Raw genomic sequence first — 17,345 nt, 5'->3', positions numbered from 1 at the left:
TCCAATCATATGCTTCAGCGTTCAACGAAGTAATACGTTTAAAACACAGTAATTTAACCTAAAATTGTGTACTATCCTGTACTGAGAGATTCACCTGGAATAAAAGCTAGAACTCCACTACGAGCTGAAGAAACACCAAGTATAAAATATTCAAATAGGTCAAAGACACGGACAGCTCAGACAAATAAATTTCCATCAGTATTTTAGGTTATTTGATATTGGTCACGTGGGCAAAAGATGTGGTCAACGCTTGAGAAACAGGTCTATGTATCAGACACTTCTGCATTGTTGGATTTAATGCATCCTTGAATATAAGTAACAATACATGAACTACTTTCTGAACTCGGATGTTACTGAGAGCAGCTTTCCCCAGGGTATATAAAATAAGCAAATAAAAATGAAAAGGAGGGGGAATCCTTTAAAGAGTCCAAGTAGCTGTGAAATTATTTACGAATAAGTTGTTTTTTTGGAAATTTACAGAACAAAACAAACTCTCAGCTGAGTAAAGTCCTCACAGTGGGAGACTAAGATGGCCTACCAGGTATCATCAGCGAGAACACGCTGACTACAAGTCTGTCATTATGATGTCATGGTTTATTTATTTTTCCTCACTGTCACCTAACCATCAGAATAACGTCTTAATAGCCCAACAACGTCATAGTAAAGGCTCCGCCTACTTAACTTTTCAACCAATCGTTTGATACTCTTTAATCAAGCAACCAATCAACGTACACAAACGACATCGTGAGGACTTCTTAGACACGCCCCTTACCTGACTAAACACTGTAACTAGTAATCCCCTGATTTAAACTATGAACGCTCCTCAGTTTGTTATTGTCCCCCCGGCTGCTTGAGATCGGCATTTCAGACATATTGCGTATCTCGTGCCTTTCCCCATTTCCTCCTCAGAATCAGTAGACTGGCTAGAAGCTGCCGCTAGCTTCAGTGTCCGGCTAACCTGCTATTAACCGGTAACAACACCGCAGCCAGCTGACGGAACACTGCGCCTGTTAGCCAGCTAGCTCAGCTGCCTCTCCGGTCCTACTGCTCTTTGTCTCACCGAACAAGTTAGCTAGCAGTCACTGTTTTTCTTTTTCATCTGTGTTAACTAACACTGGCTTTTGTTATTTTATTTTTTTCGCCTGACAAGATTTAAGTGAACCAAAATAGGCGGCTTGGGAACCAAGATGTCGAACCGAGTGGTGTGCCGAGAAGCAAGTCACGCCGGGAGCTGGTACTCTGCATCGGGTAACTGTCAACAGAGCACCGGCCGTGTTAGCACACCGTTAGCTGGCCGTTTGTTTCCTCACACGGCAGCGTGTCTTATTCGTTTGGCTCTCTGGTTTTCTTGAATCGCCGTTTTATTTTGTTGACTCCGTACAATAGTTACCATCGGGTTTGTAATATTAATACAGCTGATGGAAAGTCGGCCAGTAGGAGCTAGCATTTAGCTGGTATTGATTGCCTTATCTGTGTTACCCTCGTCGGTGTTTGGTTGGCTTGAGTTTATTCGGCACTGCATCATCGGATGTCGATGGAAATCTTCTAAAAAGAACCCAACCTAGGCTGGTCAGAAATTTGGTCAACGAGTCCAAACTGTCAGTTTAGGAAAGGCTAATTTGGCTATTATACAGAACTTCCTGGCCTACCAACCATCTGGCTAGATTAGACATTTCCCCGAATCAGCTTGCCAGAAACTATTTAACTAAAGCTGCCTATATTGTTATGGTCTCGTTCGATTATCACCGACCCTGTCTTGCTCAAACGTATTAAAAAAAAGCCCCTGCCATGAACAAAGGACTGGGAAGGGCAGGGCAGAAAATTGAAGATTCATGTTGCACCCCTTCCCCCATTTCAGCAGCTAGCCATTGCCTGTTTATCCTTCTAAGCCTGCCTGTCTGCATTGTAATAATACCCCTTTCGACAGAATGTGTACAGTGGCTAAAGCCCAGAGAAAACCTTCCCGCTGAATTTTGCATACAAGCACAATGAGTAAAAGCTGCTGGGTGTAGATTCAGTGCTCTTGTCTGTGTCTTCCTCATATTGGTGAGCTCTTAGCTATAAACTCAGATTATTAAGTATCAGGTTGATGGATATTGACACAGTGTTCGATCTGGAGAGAGCTGAGGTGTGACATGGTTGCACAGCACTGCAGGCAGATCATTATGGGCTTCTCATCTTCAGAGTGAGTGCCTGAATGTTACACTGCAATAGTCCAATTTTAGAGGACTGGCAGCATCTACATCTGTCACACATGACCAGAAACTGATCGTGACCTGTATAGTTTCCAGGATGGATTTGTTAAGCTCAATTTCTGACACAAAATGGTGTGAATTCTGAACATTCTTAATGAGGATTCCCCCCCCCCAGGTTACTTTTTGGTCTCTGAAATGAGTTTGCGTTGTGTTGGCGGTTGTGCACAGACAGAACACAATGAACCGGAATCTCCTCTTTAATCTGGTTATTTAGCATAAAAGGAACTGTTGTATATTTCTGTGTTTGACATAACGTTTTTCTCTCTTTGTTTTGTTTTTGCTGTTGAAGGAGCCCAGCTGAATGCACAGCTAGAAGGTTGGCTGTCCCAAGCACAGTCCACTATCAGACCTGCTCGAGCCATCATAGCCCCGTGAGCGCACGCCGACCCACCGAAGACTACATTCCTCTGTACAGATCTCCATCTATGAATTTAATATTTTTGATTTTCTCTGTTTTCTCAGACATGCTGGTTATACCTACTGTGGTGCTTGTGCAGCACATGCCTACAAGCAGGTTGATCCTGCTATTACGTGAGCCATTTTCTGTATTGAGTATTTTCTGTCTTCCGTATGAGGAAAATGCTTTGATTGGGTAAAAAAAAAAATCAATGAAGTTCTTGAATGATTTCTGTATTGAATGTGCTGAATGGATATTTGTTTGGATAGTAGAATGTGGTCCTGGTGGCGTGACTCTGTTACCCCTCAGTCGTAGGGTCTTCATCCTGGGACCTTCACACCATGTGCCCCTCTCCCGCTGTGCCCTGTCACCTGCAGACATCTACAGAACACCTTTCTATGACCTGAGAATCGATCAGAAGGGTATTTATTTATTTATGATTCATTTTTACGTGCTAGCTCAATAATTGAGGTTGGAATTTTAATGGTGATGTGATGAAATACATGTGAATTTCAGTTGAGATTAGTATTTATACTTTTATCTTTTAAAAGACACAACAAACCAACAGCCACTGTGTTAAAAGGCAGCCATGTTTGTCTGTTTCTTATTGTGATAGCCGGAGGTCTTGGGATGTGATACACTTGTAAGCTTCCTCTGAGGACCCCACAGATCTCCAGCTCTGAACGATGAAGCCTCACTCCTTGACGAAGCTTCGCTCAGCTCATCAAGATTTCCAATTTAAATGAACGTTCAGCTCAAAAAAAGTAGAAGGGCTCGTGTTAATGTGTGCAAATGAAAGTGAAACTCACCTTTGTTTTACAGTGTATGCTGACCTCTGGAAAACGGGGTTGTTTGAGCGGATGAGTCTGCAGACGGACGAAGATGAGCACAGTATTGAAATGCACTTGCCTTACACTGCTAAAGCCATGGAGAGGTAAAACATGTTGCAGTTCATTACAGAAAACAATCAGCACCGCTTCAGGAGGGAACAGTTAAACAGAATTGAACATTTTCTTAACTATCATTGAGAAACAAAGGGGATTAATTTTTTTAAAGGAATCATTGTTTTAATTGCTTGTCTTTGCGTGCTGAGCACCAGCGTCACATCGGGGCTGTTATACACGGGAAATGTCATTATGCATAATTGATTCAGCCTTCTGTTAGCTTGGCAGGAGTCAGAGTTGTTCTTGGTTCAGAAAAGCAGGAGTCAGGTGGTGTACCAACAGACTGACCAATTCCCTCCAGTAACTCCCACAGCTGAAGGATGCGGCGCTGATGGAACTTGAGTGCTGCCAAATTTTCATAAAGGAACGAAGTGACAAGTTAAAACTCACCTGTGCTTGTTTGCGGTTTCCTAACGAGCTCCAGTCACTGTCCTCAAGTTGTTTCAATGATCTCATTTTTGCAGCCACAAAGACGAGTTTAGCATCGTCCCCGTGCTCGTGGGTGCGCTGAGTGAGACTAAGGAACAAGAGTACGGGAAGCTGCTCAGCAAGTACCTGGCAGACCCCTCCAACCTTTTCATCATCTCATCGGACTTCTGCCACTGGGGTAAGCACCACAAAGAACCTGGGAAAGTCACCGGATTTGAAAACAGACGCTTCCAGGCCATGATGGCTTTTTGAGACATAAAGAAAGGCAGAAAATTGGGGAGATATTCTTCAGAAATACCAGAATATTAAAGTAAATGTGGTTCAGTTAAGATTGACAGGGAAATGAACGGTTATTTTAAATTTTGCCTCACATTGATTTACTTTAATACATGTTTATGTTGTATCAAGCCATGCCAATGATTTTAATTAAATGTCCACTGGTCATATTTTTAAGTGGTATCTCTGTTTATCTTTCACGCATAAATAGATGTTACAGAGAAAATATGGCCATGGTAAAGGTGCAAATGTCCTTGAAATATATTGATAAAATGTTGAACCCTGAACATGGACGCCGAAAATGGACTCCTTGCCTGCAATGCTTTTACAACATAAAGTGCATGTGCACATGATTGTGTCCTCTAAAATGTCACGTCTGTGCTTTGTTCTCATGTCCGCCTCTACGAAGGTCAACGGTTCCGCTACACGTACTACGATGAATCCCAAGGGGAGATCTATAGGTCAATTGAGCACCTTGATAAAATGGTAACTACGGATTTATGTTTGACTCAAGTGTTGCAGGATTTGTTTGTCATATTAAGCTCATGTGGGACGTGCTAATGTCTTGAGTTCAGAGAAGAAAGGACAGATGGATGGATTTGTGGTTTTGTTGTCTCATGATCGTGAAGTTTGTTCTCAAGAGATAAGAGAGCTTGTTTTCTCCAACTCACTCATCAGGAGTTACAGTCTGGAGTCACAAAGTCTAAATGGAACAAGACACGATTGCTTTGACAAACACGATGAACCCTGAACACATCGGGATTGTGTTTTCAATTTATTATAGTATTGGAAAATCATGTTCAAAGATTAAACATATGGAGTTGATTCTGTTAAAAATAACCTGCCCACAAAAAAAACATTTCTTTTCTCTTTCTGGGCGAAGTTGCAAAGACAGTAATGGTGTGCCGTGTGTGTGTGTGTGTGTGTGTGTGTGTGTGTGTGTCTGTCTGTCTGTCTGTCTGTCTGTAGGGGATGGGCATTATAGAGCAGTTGGATCCCATGTCGTTCACCAACTACTTAAAGAAGTACCGCAACACCATCTGTGGGCGGCACCCTATTGGAGTGCTGCTAAATGTGAGTACCACACAAGAAAATCTCTCTCATTTTTCTGAACAGTTAAAAATAAGGGAACCCGGTTCCTGTCGGTAGGGAAGGCCTGTTCAGTTCCAGGCTGGCAGTATATTGAAATTTATTGCCGTTTTTTCAGGAACTTTCTTTTATTGTTTTTTTTCCTGTTGAAAGAACAATTTACAAAGAAGAGGAAGGGTCACATATTGCAGAACGGGTTCCCCAGCTATGAAATAAAATCCATTTTTTCCCAATATTTTGCACAACGATCGGGATGAAATTTATTTTCAGTTTCAGGTTTTGTTTATTTGACTTCAGTGACAAGAACCAGCAAGCGGGTGCGATGTTTGCAAAGACATTAATGACTGCGTGAAATCATGATATTAATACTAGAGAAAATAATTGTGATTATTATTTTTATCATTTAATCCATTCCTTACTCCTTCAGTGACAAGTAGTGGCCTTGCAAGCCCTCTGCCCGCCACACTGAGGCGCTGACGGGGCGGCTGCGGCTCGTTGTGACTTCCTCTGGAGGGTTTAGTTGGCAGTGAAGAACAAACTATCCTGTTAATGTAGAAATAATGCGCAGATGCGACACCATCCTTAATTGCTGTTAGCTTTGTGTGTGTTTGCTCACAACCCTCACAGACCACATCAGTGACCAAGTGTGTGTTGCTGCCCTGCAGGCTGTGGCGGAGCTGAGGAAGAACGGTCTAGAAATGAACTTCACGTTCCTGAACTACGCCCAGTCAAGTGAGTGCAGGAACTGGCAGGACAGCTCGGTCAGTTACGCTGCCGGGGCACTCATTGTTCATTGAGGTCAACTTTCACAGGAGCCAGTGCAGCACTGCAGCCCTGCCCTTACTATCTATTGCCATAACCCGAATTAAACACCCTCCCCTCCACCCCTCTGCCCCAACTACGCCCACTATTTGCAGGAAGGACCTAGACACTCCAAGCCAATACAGTCTCCCTTCTCTGTCTCCCACTCAGCTCTTTCTCCATCCTCCTCTCAGTCTGAAGTGTGTCTCAAAACTTTAGCTTGATACTTTGTGTTTGAAGTGCAGTTTTGAGATGGAAGGAGCAAACGGTTCGAGGAGATGGGAAGGGTGCTTCAATATTTTGGCCGGGAGTAAAACAGGGAGGGGTCCTTGCAAGGACTGTAGTCGTTCTTAGTCCCTCTCTTTATTTTCATGACTAAGTGATGGATTTGAGTTGTAACAAGCAATCTCTGGACTCTTGGCAATTTGTGCTTATGTAATTTGCCTCAGAAAAGTGATGAAAATAAAACTGCAGATCTTAACGGAAGATAACTGAGATGTTGCCAGATGAAAATGACTGAGTGCTTCAAGCTACATGCAACTTGTCGTATGTTTTTAGATGCTAACAAAGGGCTGCATCCAACAAGGTTCACTAACCTCCTCCTGTACAAAACCAAAAACATAATTACTCTCATATTAGTTTATGAAATATTATCTTATCATTTATTTATCCCTTTTTTGAGTTGTATTAGACATGATAGTATGAACTAAGTAGTGTGTGTAGGTTTGAACAGAAGCAGTGTTGTCATTTATGCTTTTATGTCATCGTTAGTAACAGTTTGCCCGATAAATGAGTAGTGCACGCTGCTTCCAGATATTCCACTTCTGTGCTCGTAGCATCGGAGGTAGGTTGGGCTGGTGCCACGCTGCAGCTGCTACAAGTGCAATCACAGCTGCACATTAGCTTCCCCGTGCACCGACGCCTCTCGTTTTGTTTACACTGCCACCTTGCATCTCTGGAGTGAGTGACCACAGGAGGCTCCGGGCTCATAATGAGCTGTTAAGACTTTGTTTTGGTCAGAACAACATGATTAAAGATTTAGATGGTTGTGACTCGTAGGAGCTGTTATTCCAATGGTTGAATAGTGAAACTGTTTTGAGTTCAGAGAGCCAGATGTTATAAAGAAAATTTCAATATTTCCTCATCTTTATTGAAGTTTGCTTTCCAGCTTTGTTGCCTTTCTGTGTATTAGAATTGATTTTCACCTCACAATTGCTACCGAGACATTACAGGTATCAATCACAAGACAGTAACTAAAACAAGTGACAGACGGCTACAGTTTCAAGATCAGGTCAAAGCCATAATTCTGTGTCGTCAGATAAAGTTGTTCTCATGCTGACATCAGCATCTGAAAAATATGTGATCGGTGAGTCTGCGAGTCTATGCACTGATCTGAGAACACGCAATTTATGAACCTTGAAATGCAACCCTGCTGCTTTCTCGTTAGCGCAGATTCATATTGGAGGAACATCCAGGACATTGGTTCATTTTCACTGCTCTACAATAGCAGCCGACGCAGGAAGTTGTGCTGGGCTTCCACCGCTGTTGTAGAGCAGAGACGGACAGAACATTACTGGGATGGAGTAAGCAATGTGTCAATATTTCACGAGAGAAAATCCCACCAGTAAAACAGTGACGTGTCCAGTATCAATAGTTTGGAAGGCGACTGTCAAAATAGATGAAGGAAAAAGATGTATATTAGTATATATGTATATATATATAGCATTATATATATATATATATAAAATATGTTTTAGCTATCTGGTCTCGGCCAATGTACAAGTTCAAGTATCAGAATCTGTATCAGGGAGGGATAGTGAAACATGTCTACTTTACGGTTGACACAGAAACCAGAAACCAGACGATTGTTCCTCCCTGCTGCATTTTAGCTTCTTGTGCTCCGGTCGCCCAGAAGATGAATGACTGCGTTCTGAAACGTGCACAAGAACCACTATTGTTAAGGAGAACAGGTTGAGAGTAGAACCCTGATGATTCACGGTGGCAGTATAGGTTCTCTACGCGTCACCATCGATTGGAGGTTTGATCCAGACTTTGTACAGGAAGACTTTTGCTGCTGAAGTCAAATAATCCAGTTTAAGATGATGCAGTCCTGCCTCTCTGCTCCATAAGAGGCGAGTGAGGGGTTGAACCAAGTGGGCGCAGACTGAAGGATGAATCCCCAGTCACTTGACCCCTGGCGATAATTTAAGGGAAACTAGTAAAGCATGACACACTGTGCTATTGTGCCTTTTTATCACTGTTGCACATCCACATATAAAGCATTTTCTCACTTGTAGTCTTATCTTAAAAGTGTGTACTTTCAGTTTTTCCACATGTTCCCTCCCCCTGAACCCAGTGCCCAGCATTGTCTCCGGCTCACCAAGCTCTCCAGGAGTATGTGACCTGTCCACCCTCCCGTCTGTTGGTCTAAATGGCGCCCACTGTTATCTCCTTTCTCCAGCAGGGAGTGGTGTTCTGTTTTCTCCACCTAGCCTCATTCCTGTAGAGAGACAAAGCCTGAACCTCAACACTGTTCTTTTTTTTTTTTTTTTATGGATCTTTGTTTTGTCTTTTAGAAATGTTTTTTGTATTATTATTTTTCTTGCTTAGAGAATGGGATCTTACACGTCATAAACCTAAAACATACTACTTAACTGCTCCCTAAATGGAGTTTTTTGATCTCAGGTTCCACTGATAAAAGCATCCCTAAAGGCTCTTCAGATGAGGCCGAGGATTCATGTTACAAAACAGTAAAATGTACTGAAAAGCATGTCTGTCGTCTTGTTCTTCTAGTTTTTACAATCACACCCAGAGAACGGTTTTAATGGACATCTTGCGAGTGTACCTCCAGCACTGCAGAGGAGGAGGAAGGGAAGCGTTGCCTTGGTTGTTATCGTATTTCATCAACCCATCTTGTATAGTAACACATTTCCAGAACGGGATATCAGGAACAAAGATATCTTGAATTTTATTTAAATATCAAGAGTGAATATTCAGTGTCTATTTAGAGGTGAGGCAAATGTCACCAGCAGAGGGAGCCAGAGGACTGGAGGAACACAAGTGCAGTTCAGTTCCATTGCAGGGAGTGTAAATACTCAAATTTTTGTGTTATATTTATATAAGTATTTAAATAAAATACTTGAGATAATGCCTAACCCAGGTAATTAGCAGTATTGTTCCTGTGTGGCAGATGTCAAAAGAATCCCTGTGGTTCCAAAGAAAACTTGGGTTGTTGTGACCCACGTGGTGTGGTGTGGAAGTGGCTGAGCTGAAGAGACGTGACGAGGGCCCAGTTTCCCTTTTGTCACATTAAACATGGAGGGGTTGTATTTCTACCTCATAAGGTTCCCCTCAAACTACTGCATTGAAAAATAACTACAATCACCCAAGTTTTTCAAACATAAAATAGGAAAGTAAATAAAAATATACAAAATTAAAACATGGCAGTGATCAAACGTCACTGTTTACATGCTTTGGTTGTTTGCCTGTTCAGTCATGCAAATTGTTCAAGATTGTCTGAACTTGAGGTGAATTCTTCGATGAGCAGTCAAAGCTCTTGCTGAAGCGACTGATTTCCTAAGTGTCTCTGTTTACCGGCTGATGATGATGCTGATGATGATGATGATGATGAGGTGGAGTTCTCTCTCAACACAATCCATGCTCTTCCTCATAAATGAATGCGCGGTCAACAGGGGTCAGGCTCCTGTATGTACCAGCTGACTGAGGCTTGAGTGTGCTTTCTTTGGCACAGGAATGAGTTGATAATGATCCAAACAGTATTTTCCTGAACTCTGTGTCTGCCTGTCCTCGTCTGGTTTTAATTGGCTGGCTGCTAAAAGTCCTCTTCGTTTAAGCTCTGTGTTTTTTAATTTTAATTTATCAAAAGTTCAACAGATTATAAATGTCAAAACATAAATGAAGGTGTGGTGGAGTGGGTGCAGGGTGACTGTAACTACTTTGATTCCAGCTTCCTCTGGAGACGGTGTTGAAGGATCCTTGCAAGAGACCGAGGCTACGAATGCTCCTGAGGAGCAGGTTGTGTTGCAGCCTCCAGCATCTGTGTGTGTGTGTGTGTGTGTGTGTGTGTGTGTGTGTGTGTGTGTGAGTGAGAGAGAGAGAGGCAAAGGTAGAAGAAGAATAGAAGAATACCCACACCTCCACCTGTTAGTTCAGTGCTATCTGGACTTGTAAATTTACCATTTCGATAAATTCGTTTTTTTCTATTCAAATGCATGAACGCAGCATTTGTGGCTCTAGCAGGACAAGACAAATGTCTCATTCAAGCGCGTCATCACACGCCACCCACTCATCAGAAAAGATTAGGGGAGGAAAAGCTTCGTCTTAGTAGGGATGTTCTCCACTTTGCAAGTGTGCTCGGGTGCAGACGTTCCTGCCGCTGACATCACAGGATCCCTACTATTCCAGGAAAGGCTGGTGTAACATCGGGAAATTCGACATTTTACCATCAGCTCATTCCAAAGTGGAATCCAAGCTTGACACTGTTTGTGCCAACACTGTGAACACTGAGCGGGCTGACACACCTCTGTCTTTGGGAGGAGTCTGAGCAGATGTTGGCATCCCTGTAACCTCAAACACACTTTAGATCACTCCGTGAAAGATCGCGCTGAGAGATGCACTGCCACAGCAACTCGATCAGCTTCCTCAGCTTTGGGATGATCCTGACAGGACTGGGTCACCTGCTCCATCACAGGAAAACACAGACATCTTACGGGTGCCACAGGGAACCCTTTCCTCCCACCAGGATGGTCCCAGCCAAACTTGCCTGGGTCCTCCAGGAGATACCAGCTGTCCTGATCCCGCTTCTTCTGATGCTCACCCCCACGAGCCCTCCGGCATGGGGAAGAAGATTCTCCTGGGAACCTTTGTTGTGCGCTACTTCCAGAGGTAAAGATGAGAGCTGTTTGAGAGGGAAAGTTAAAGATGCATAACATGGTATTAAAGCATGATGGGAGTATGGAAGTAGATGTTACACCCGTTCACGCTAGGTGACGCCGACTCTGAGTCTAACATCTGTTAAGTGTCACACACTTTAAGACTTTTGCATCAGGAAGTGTATCTTCTTTGCCATGTTCTCAGCAGTCTGAATGGAAAAGGATTCCCTCGGCTATGATTGAATTTGAGATGGAGCCTGTTACACTTGTGAGTACATACATATGTATTTAAACAGTGAGACAGAGCAAAGCTTTCAAACTGAATACAAATACAACTTCAAATTTCAATGGTCTGAGCTGCCGTGCCTGAATCATATTTTGCCACTTTACTTCACGTATATGCAGTTTATGTGTTTTCAGTCCCTTTCTGAGTGAAAGAAGGAGCCACTCTCCAGAAAACAATTTGCTGCTGTCGTTAATCTGGCGGCGGTAACAATCAAGGTGAGGAATGCTTTGGTGACCGCCCATGAGGAGTTCACTCTTGAACCCAATTGTGAAACATGTTTAGGCAAGGACCATCAGAAAGCTGACATTATTATTGCTAAAGTGACTCGGCTTCATTGAGTGTACACACATACGTGGAATTTTGACCCTTGTTTTCTAAGAACTTCCTCAAAATCCACATACAGCTACCAATACTTCAAAGAGATATATTCATACTCGTGTGACGGGTTAACAATCCAGTACGTGAAGATTATAATGATTGTGTTATGTTAAACAAGCATTATTCAGTCTTGAGGTAGGTGAACCACCGACCGAAGCTTCAAAGTTATTTAAATAAATATGCAGTTAAAAACTATATAGGCGCATTTTTATGTAAGGATGAATAAGCAACTAAATAAGGAATGAACAGCAGTGGAGAGAGGCAGTTAAGGTTGCTGCCTGGTGGGTCAATGATCCCTTGGCCTGACCAGCTGCTGGATGTTTCTCCAGGACCTTCGTCTACTCCCTGCTGACCAGAGGAACTCCTCTCCCCCTGGGTGTCATGGTGGCAGCAGGGTCTTTCTGCTCTGTGAATGGTTTCCTGCAGGGACACTACCTGCTGCACTGCGCTCAGCTAGAAGACCAGTGGTCAGCTGACTATTGCTGTAAAGCTGGTTGGTTGGAAACCTTCATTTGTTTTTATATATGGAAACTCTTGGTGAGAGTGCTTCCCCTGAAAAGTGTAAGTTAGCTTTCATTTACTCGCATGTTGGTGTCTTGAGCTCTCAAAGAAGTTTGTTCACCGCTTTATTATTTCTTTGTACCTCCAGAAAGCAGAAAGAGCCAGCCATGAATAGTTAGCTTAAAGCTACAGGCAACTGACAGCTAACAACAACAACAACAACTACACCAACAAAACAGCAACAATGTCCAGGAATACAAATTCTGCTACTTTACAAACTCTGAGGCCCATCACCCGGTTCTTCAGTAATCTACAAACACTTTGATTTGAGCCAAAAACAAACTATTACACTTCTCTAGCTCAGCGATTATTCACTGTGGTGCAGCCAGCTGGAGCATTCAGCTTAACCAGCATGCTCATGCTAACCTGTGCTCGTTCACCGTCTGGAGCCAAACTGGAAGTGCTAGAATCCAAGTGCTTGTGGATTACTGAGTGCATGGCTGGATGAAGAGGATGTGAGTTATACTTGACGAAGAGCTCCAGAGTTTAGCCGTCAGTCACCTCAGCTCCAAGCGAAATATGCTTGCCTGGTTCTTTCTGCATTGCAGGGTCACAAGGATGTAATGCAGGAGGAAACAAGTCTTTATGAGCTCAACTGCCTCTGAGGACTTAAATACACACACACACACACAATTTTTAGGTGTCGCTAATCGAAGTGAGAAATTCTTTTAGGTTTACTCCTGTTCTATCCTGGAGTGGCCATCAATATACGCGACTACATTGTACGTAACCTGAGGAAACCAGGGGAATTCATCTTCAAGATTCCTTCCGGTAAGAAACACACCAGTGAGGAGCTCACATCTGAGCTGCTGGTGCTGGGATGGTCTCTTCGTGTCCTGCAGGAGGGCTTTTTGAATATGAGTCTGGTACCAACTACTTTGGAGAGATGGTTGAGTGGTTTGGCTCACTTGGGCCGCTCCAGCACTTATTTTTGCTGGGTTCACCCTGTGTTTCCTCGGTCAGAGAGCCGATTACCATCACAGGTGCTTAGCAGTAGAGAAATAAACCAGCTCTGAATTACCTGATATGATCTGCTCCATTGTTACAGGTTTTACCTGAGGGAATTCAAGGAGTATCCCAGGTTACGGAAGGCTTTGATGCCGTTCATCTTTTGAGGAAAAGCACCTTGACATCATGTTAGCAGGGCAGACAATGATGGTGAACCAAGATGGATCCACGGTCAAAGACGAGCAACTTACTACATTTGTGGCACTCTTATGTTCTTCCTGTCCTGGCTCACAAAGTCAGATGGCTCGAAAGTCCAAGAAGACATTCATAGTAAAACTTGATTGATCAGTTACAGGTTGGAAACTGTCTACCAAGAAATAAAAGATAAATTATCATAATTTGTGCTCCCTGTCCTAACGCCCTCGACTGAAATACCTGCAATATCCATGGTGACATACTACAGGTGCTGGTTCTGATCTGACCACACTTGGTTTTGGACTATCAGTGAGGATGTCTGACAAGCTGAGGAGAGTCTTTATTGGGGCTGGGTATCAGCATCTTAATGGTACTGACCTAATTACTGCACACTGCTATTACCAAGTACTGGTACAAATCTCTGGTCAAGCGCAAAACACTGAACATCGAAACACTGACGAGTGTCACGGTATTGGAGATCCTGAAAGTTCAGTCCCCTGCGGCAGCTGCAGCTAACATCAGCAGCTAACATCAGCAGCTAACATTAGCAGCTCACATCAGTAGCTCACATTAGCAGCTCACATCAGCAGCTCACATCAGCAGCTCACATCAGCAGCTAACATCAGCAGCTAACATTAGCAGCTAACATTAGCAGCTAACATCAGCAGCTCACATTAGCAGCTAACATTAGCAGCTAACATCAGCAGCTAACATTAGCAGCTAACATCAGTAGCTAACATCAGTAGCACATCAACTTAAATTTCATTTTTGTTAGCGTGGAGAAAGTAAAGTACCAGAGAAAGTACTTTTAGTTACAAAGTCCAGGTAGCGGTACGGATACCACTTCATATGTGAAGTTCCAGTCTTCTTCTTGATAGCCACGTTTCAATTTCAATCCGATCAGTAAAATTGGACCAAACCGCTGATAAATGTTATTTTTTAAGACTTTCTGCAGAAGGGTTTGGTTTTTATCAGTTCACACATCGAAGTGGGCAGAGCACAGAATTCAGAAAAAGTTTTTTTTTTTCATAAATCATTACAATTTATGGTAATGTTACCGACCATAAAAATGGTATAAAATCGAATTAAAAAAAAATACAGATGGACTAAAGGGCTAAAACAGATTTAAAAGTTTTTTTTTCTCTCTCAACTGATTGGTTCGTTATAAAATAAGAAGGCGCTTACTTCTCATGTTGATGGTCACAACCCAAACTTCCTCATTTATAAAATACATTCTCAGCTAGTTCACATCTTGTATTATATACCGCACATCCAGAGCAATGTTAGCCGTTTCCACAGCAACGTGTAAAGCATTGACTTTAGCTGTGAAGGAGTCCAGCACACGCGGCTGCACGGTCGAGTCTCTGGACACGGGTGCAGGGCAGAAGTCCAAGTATTTACTGTTCAAATGGCTCCACTTCTTACTCGGGCTGCTTTCCATCATTCCGCAGCCACAGCGGCCCAAGTTGTCCTCCGAGTGCTCATCAGCTGGGAGAGTCCAGTGGTGAGCACAAGTCAGGTCAATGAGGGAGTTACCGCCGTCGTGCTGTAGAGCCGCAGCCACAGACTCCAGGGAGCGGCAGAAGGCCTCCACACCACGCTGGCACTCTGTGTGGGAGCACTCTAACGCTGAGGCTGTCTCGCTGATGTCATGCATGCCCTCGGATTGAAGCACAGTGTAAATAATACAATGCTAAATTTAATGAATGTCAATTCATGGAAGACCAAATATTGTGTCACCTGGTGTCTGATGTAGGCAGCTAAGTGGGTCTCAGTGCAGCCTCCTCCAAGCAAAGCTAATGGTTCCCGCAAGGCGAGCCGCAGCACGTGCTCCGTCGTCTGACAGGCCACCTTCAATAATCCCACACACACACACACACACACGAATGAAGACCCTAACCAGCGTGTCCATTTATCAGCCCTGTGTTCATCCGACCGGGTCTCACCTTCAGCTCACTTAACATGGTCTCACTCCTGTGGCAGAGGACCATCGTGCAGATCTCCGACTCCTCAGCGGGAAGTAAATGCAGCAACGTTCTGGAGCCAAACTGGCGAGAGATGAGATGCTTCACCTTCCCGTAGGCCGTAGCCGGGATGGAGGTGTGCAGCGTCGCCACGGGCTGTGCACCTGTTTGTTGAGGCACACAACAGGAGCTTCACATTCCACCAATAACTATGTGTATTAAAAACACTTCAGCTCAAACAAAACTCCAGTAACAGTTTTCCCTTTGAACTCATCTCCATAACCACGACGGTAACTTATGGCTTTAATTCATTATTGTTTTAATTGCATTTTTTTTTTTTTGTTGCTTAGTTTTTTTATTTTTTGCAATTACTTCATACTGCCTCAAAGGGATGCATGATAATATCAGCGTATCACTCATATCAGTACAAGTACTTTCCTCTCCGTATGAGAGAATATATGATTTATTGGTTTTGAATTAAAAAAAAGTCTTTTTAACTTTGTGACAGATTGTAATGACTGTTTTAATTTTTCCTTTACAAGATGATTCATTAAATTGAGAAATCATGGGCTGATTATTCAATTCATGAATTCAAATAACATGAGTATAAATAGCACTGGCCTACCTGTCAGCTGAGCGAGCGGCTGCATGAGATTGACCCCCAGCCTCTCTACAACTACGACCCCGTGACTCCTCAGGTATTGTTGCAGGACCGGGTGGATCACCTTCTGGCAGACAAAAAGCTTCACCCCATCATCTACCACCTGTTTGCCAACCTCCAGAAGCTGGTCCAGGATCTGTGAGTGTGTGTCCACACCAGGGTGTACCTCAATTATTCCGTCTCCCACTTCAGAAAGCTCCCCAGTGAGAGATACACTGAACAATCCCACACACAGGGGACTGGATGGCTGGTTCCCCTCCTGGTCAAAGACATCAGGCATGTCCACCAGTAAACCGGGAAACACTGCAGAGTCTAGAACAGAATGGCCCTGAACCGAGACTGTAACTGTCTTGCCCAGAGTTGCGGTCCCTGTGCTGTTACAAGGCACTGTCAACAAAAAGGCTTGAACTGCCAACTTGCTGATGTGAAGGGTTTCCTTCGCGGTTAGCATATTGCCTGGTTTGCTGGACAGAACGCTGCGAGCCAATGTGATCAGGTTCTGGCTGCTGAAGTCCAGCTTCACCTTACACCAACAGTCTTCCTGGTGAAGGTATCTGGTGCACAGAGCCAGCAGGTGCTTGTTGACTCCGATCACCACATTCCTCCTGACACCAGACTGCTTGGCTTGTTCAGTTAGCGCTACACAGAGAATGGCAGCAAATAAGCCACAGTCACTAAATCGAGAGATGTGATTGCGAATGGAGGATATTATCAGATTCAAAAGTGGCTGGGATGAGGAAATGGCAGCAAGCAGAACTGAGGAGGTTGAGGTGGTTACAACGTGGCCCCCGATGTTGTTATGAACTTGTTTCAGTCTTCCCGTCGGACCAAAGCAGGAGCTGAGAAGCTGCCCCAGCAGGCGAAGCTTGTGACAGACGTCACTGTTGTCCAGCGGTAGATCCACGCACACAGACGGAGATTTCTGTACGAGTCTCGACATCACTTCCAGATGTCACATACCCCCAAAAAGTTCCCTTCACACCCGTACGTAACAAAATAGGCTTGATATTACTTCGTCCAGCCACAGTAAGTAATCTAAACGACCGACTACGACGTCCGACAGCGCGAATACGCTGTCACTCTGATTACCACGGAAAGGCTCATAATATTGCCTGATCATAATTAAAAAAAATGCCGACTGGCTATTCCAATATAGTTCACATGAAAGCGTATAGTGTAAAAATAATTTAATTAATATCATTATAATTCAAAAAGTGACATTTAAATATTACTTAATGGCATACACCATCAAGGTAAATACAGGCTTTA

The 17,345-nt window shown here is 43.5% G+C and overlaps 3 protein-coding genes and 1 pseudogene across 4 annotated transcripts in view; 3 read left to right on the top strand and 1 right to left on the bottom strand.

The window, feature by feature from the left end:
• Nucleotides 1-762: 762 nt before the first annotated feature.
• memo1 (mediator of cell motility 1) lies at nucleotides 763-8,961 on the top strand. Of its 2 annotated transcripts, none has more exons than XM_086180918.1 (10): nucleotides 763-1,248; nucleotides 2,545-2,626; nucleotides 2,718-2,786; nucleotides 2,962-3,074; nucleotides 3,475-3,586; nucleotides 4,061-4,203; nucleotides 4,711-4,787; nucleotides 5,271-5,375; nucleotides 6,056-6,122; nucleotides 8,516-8,961. In XM_086180918.1, the coding sequence occupies exons 1-10, from the start codon at nucleotides 1,188-1,190 to the stop codon at nucleotides 8,539-8,541; spliced, it is 855 nt and encodes a 284-aa protein (XP_086037044.1). In that variant the 5' UTR covers nucleotides 763-1,187; the 3' UTR covers nucleotides 8,542-8,961. The 2 variants fall into 2 exon arrangements, with proteins under 2 accessions (XP_086037044.1, XP_086037043.1); XM_086180917.1 differs by having other exon boundaries at nucleotides 768-971; nucleotides 1,151-1,248; nucleotides 6,056-8,961.
• A 1,570-nt stretch (nucleotides 8,962-10,531) lies between these two features.
• On the top strand, nucleotides 10,532-14,067 carry LOC147247923 (3-oxo-5-alpha-steroid 4-dehydrogenase 2-like; annotated as a pseudogene).
• On the bottom strand, nucleotides 12,145-17,157 carry mkks (MKKS centrosomal shuttling protein). The gene is made up of 4 exons (XM_086180445.1): nucleotides 16,041-17,157; nucleotides 15,398-15,579; nucleotides 15,192-15,302; nucleotides 12,145-15,111 (listed from the first exon to the last, which is right to left on the bottom strand). Exons 1-4 carry the CDS (start codon nucleotides 17,014-17,016, stop codon nucleotides 14,692-14,694), a joined length of 1,689 nt encoding a protein of 562 aa, XP_086036571.1. The 5' UTR covers nucleotides 17,017-17,157; the 3' UTR covers nucleotides 12,145-14,691.
• slx4ip (SLX4 interacting protein) overlaps nucleotides 16,997-17,345 on the top strand; it is a 37,190-nt gene continuing 36,841 nt past the window's right edge. The window contains exon 1 of the mRNA XM_086180446.1: nucleotides 16,997-17,102. The gene's annotated coding sequence lies outside the window, so the exon portion shown is untranslated. The remainder of the gene's footprint in view (nucleotides 17,103-17,345) is intronic.

Source organism: Aulostomus chinensis, chromosome 16 (assembly GCF_037954235.1).
Source record: "Aulostomus chinensis isolate RoL2024-O1b breed Wild chromosome 16, RoL_Achi_v1.0, whole genome shotgun sequence".
NCBI lineage: Eukaryota > Metazoa > Chordata > Actinopteri > Syngnathiformes > Aulostomidae > Aulostomus > Aulostomus chinensis.
The sequence above is the reverse complement of the archived record's forward strand: the minus strand, read 5'-3'. Positions and strand labels throughout refer to the sequence as shown.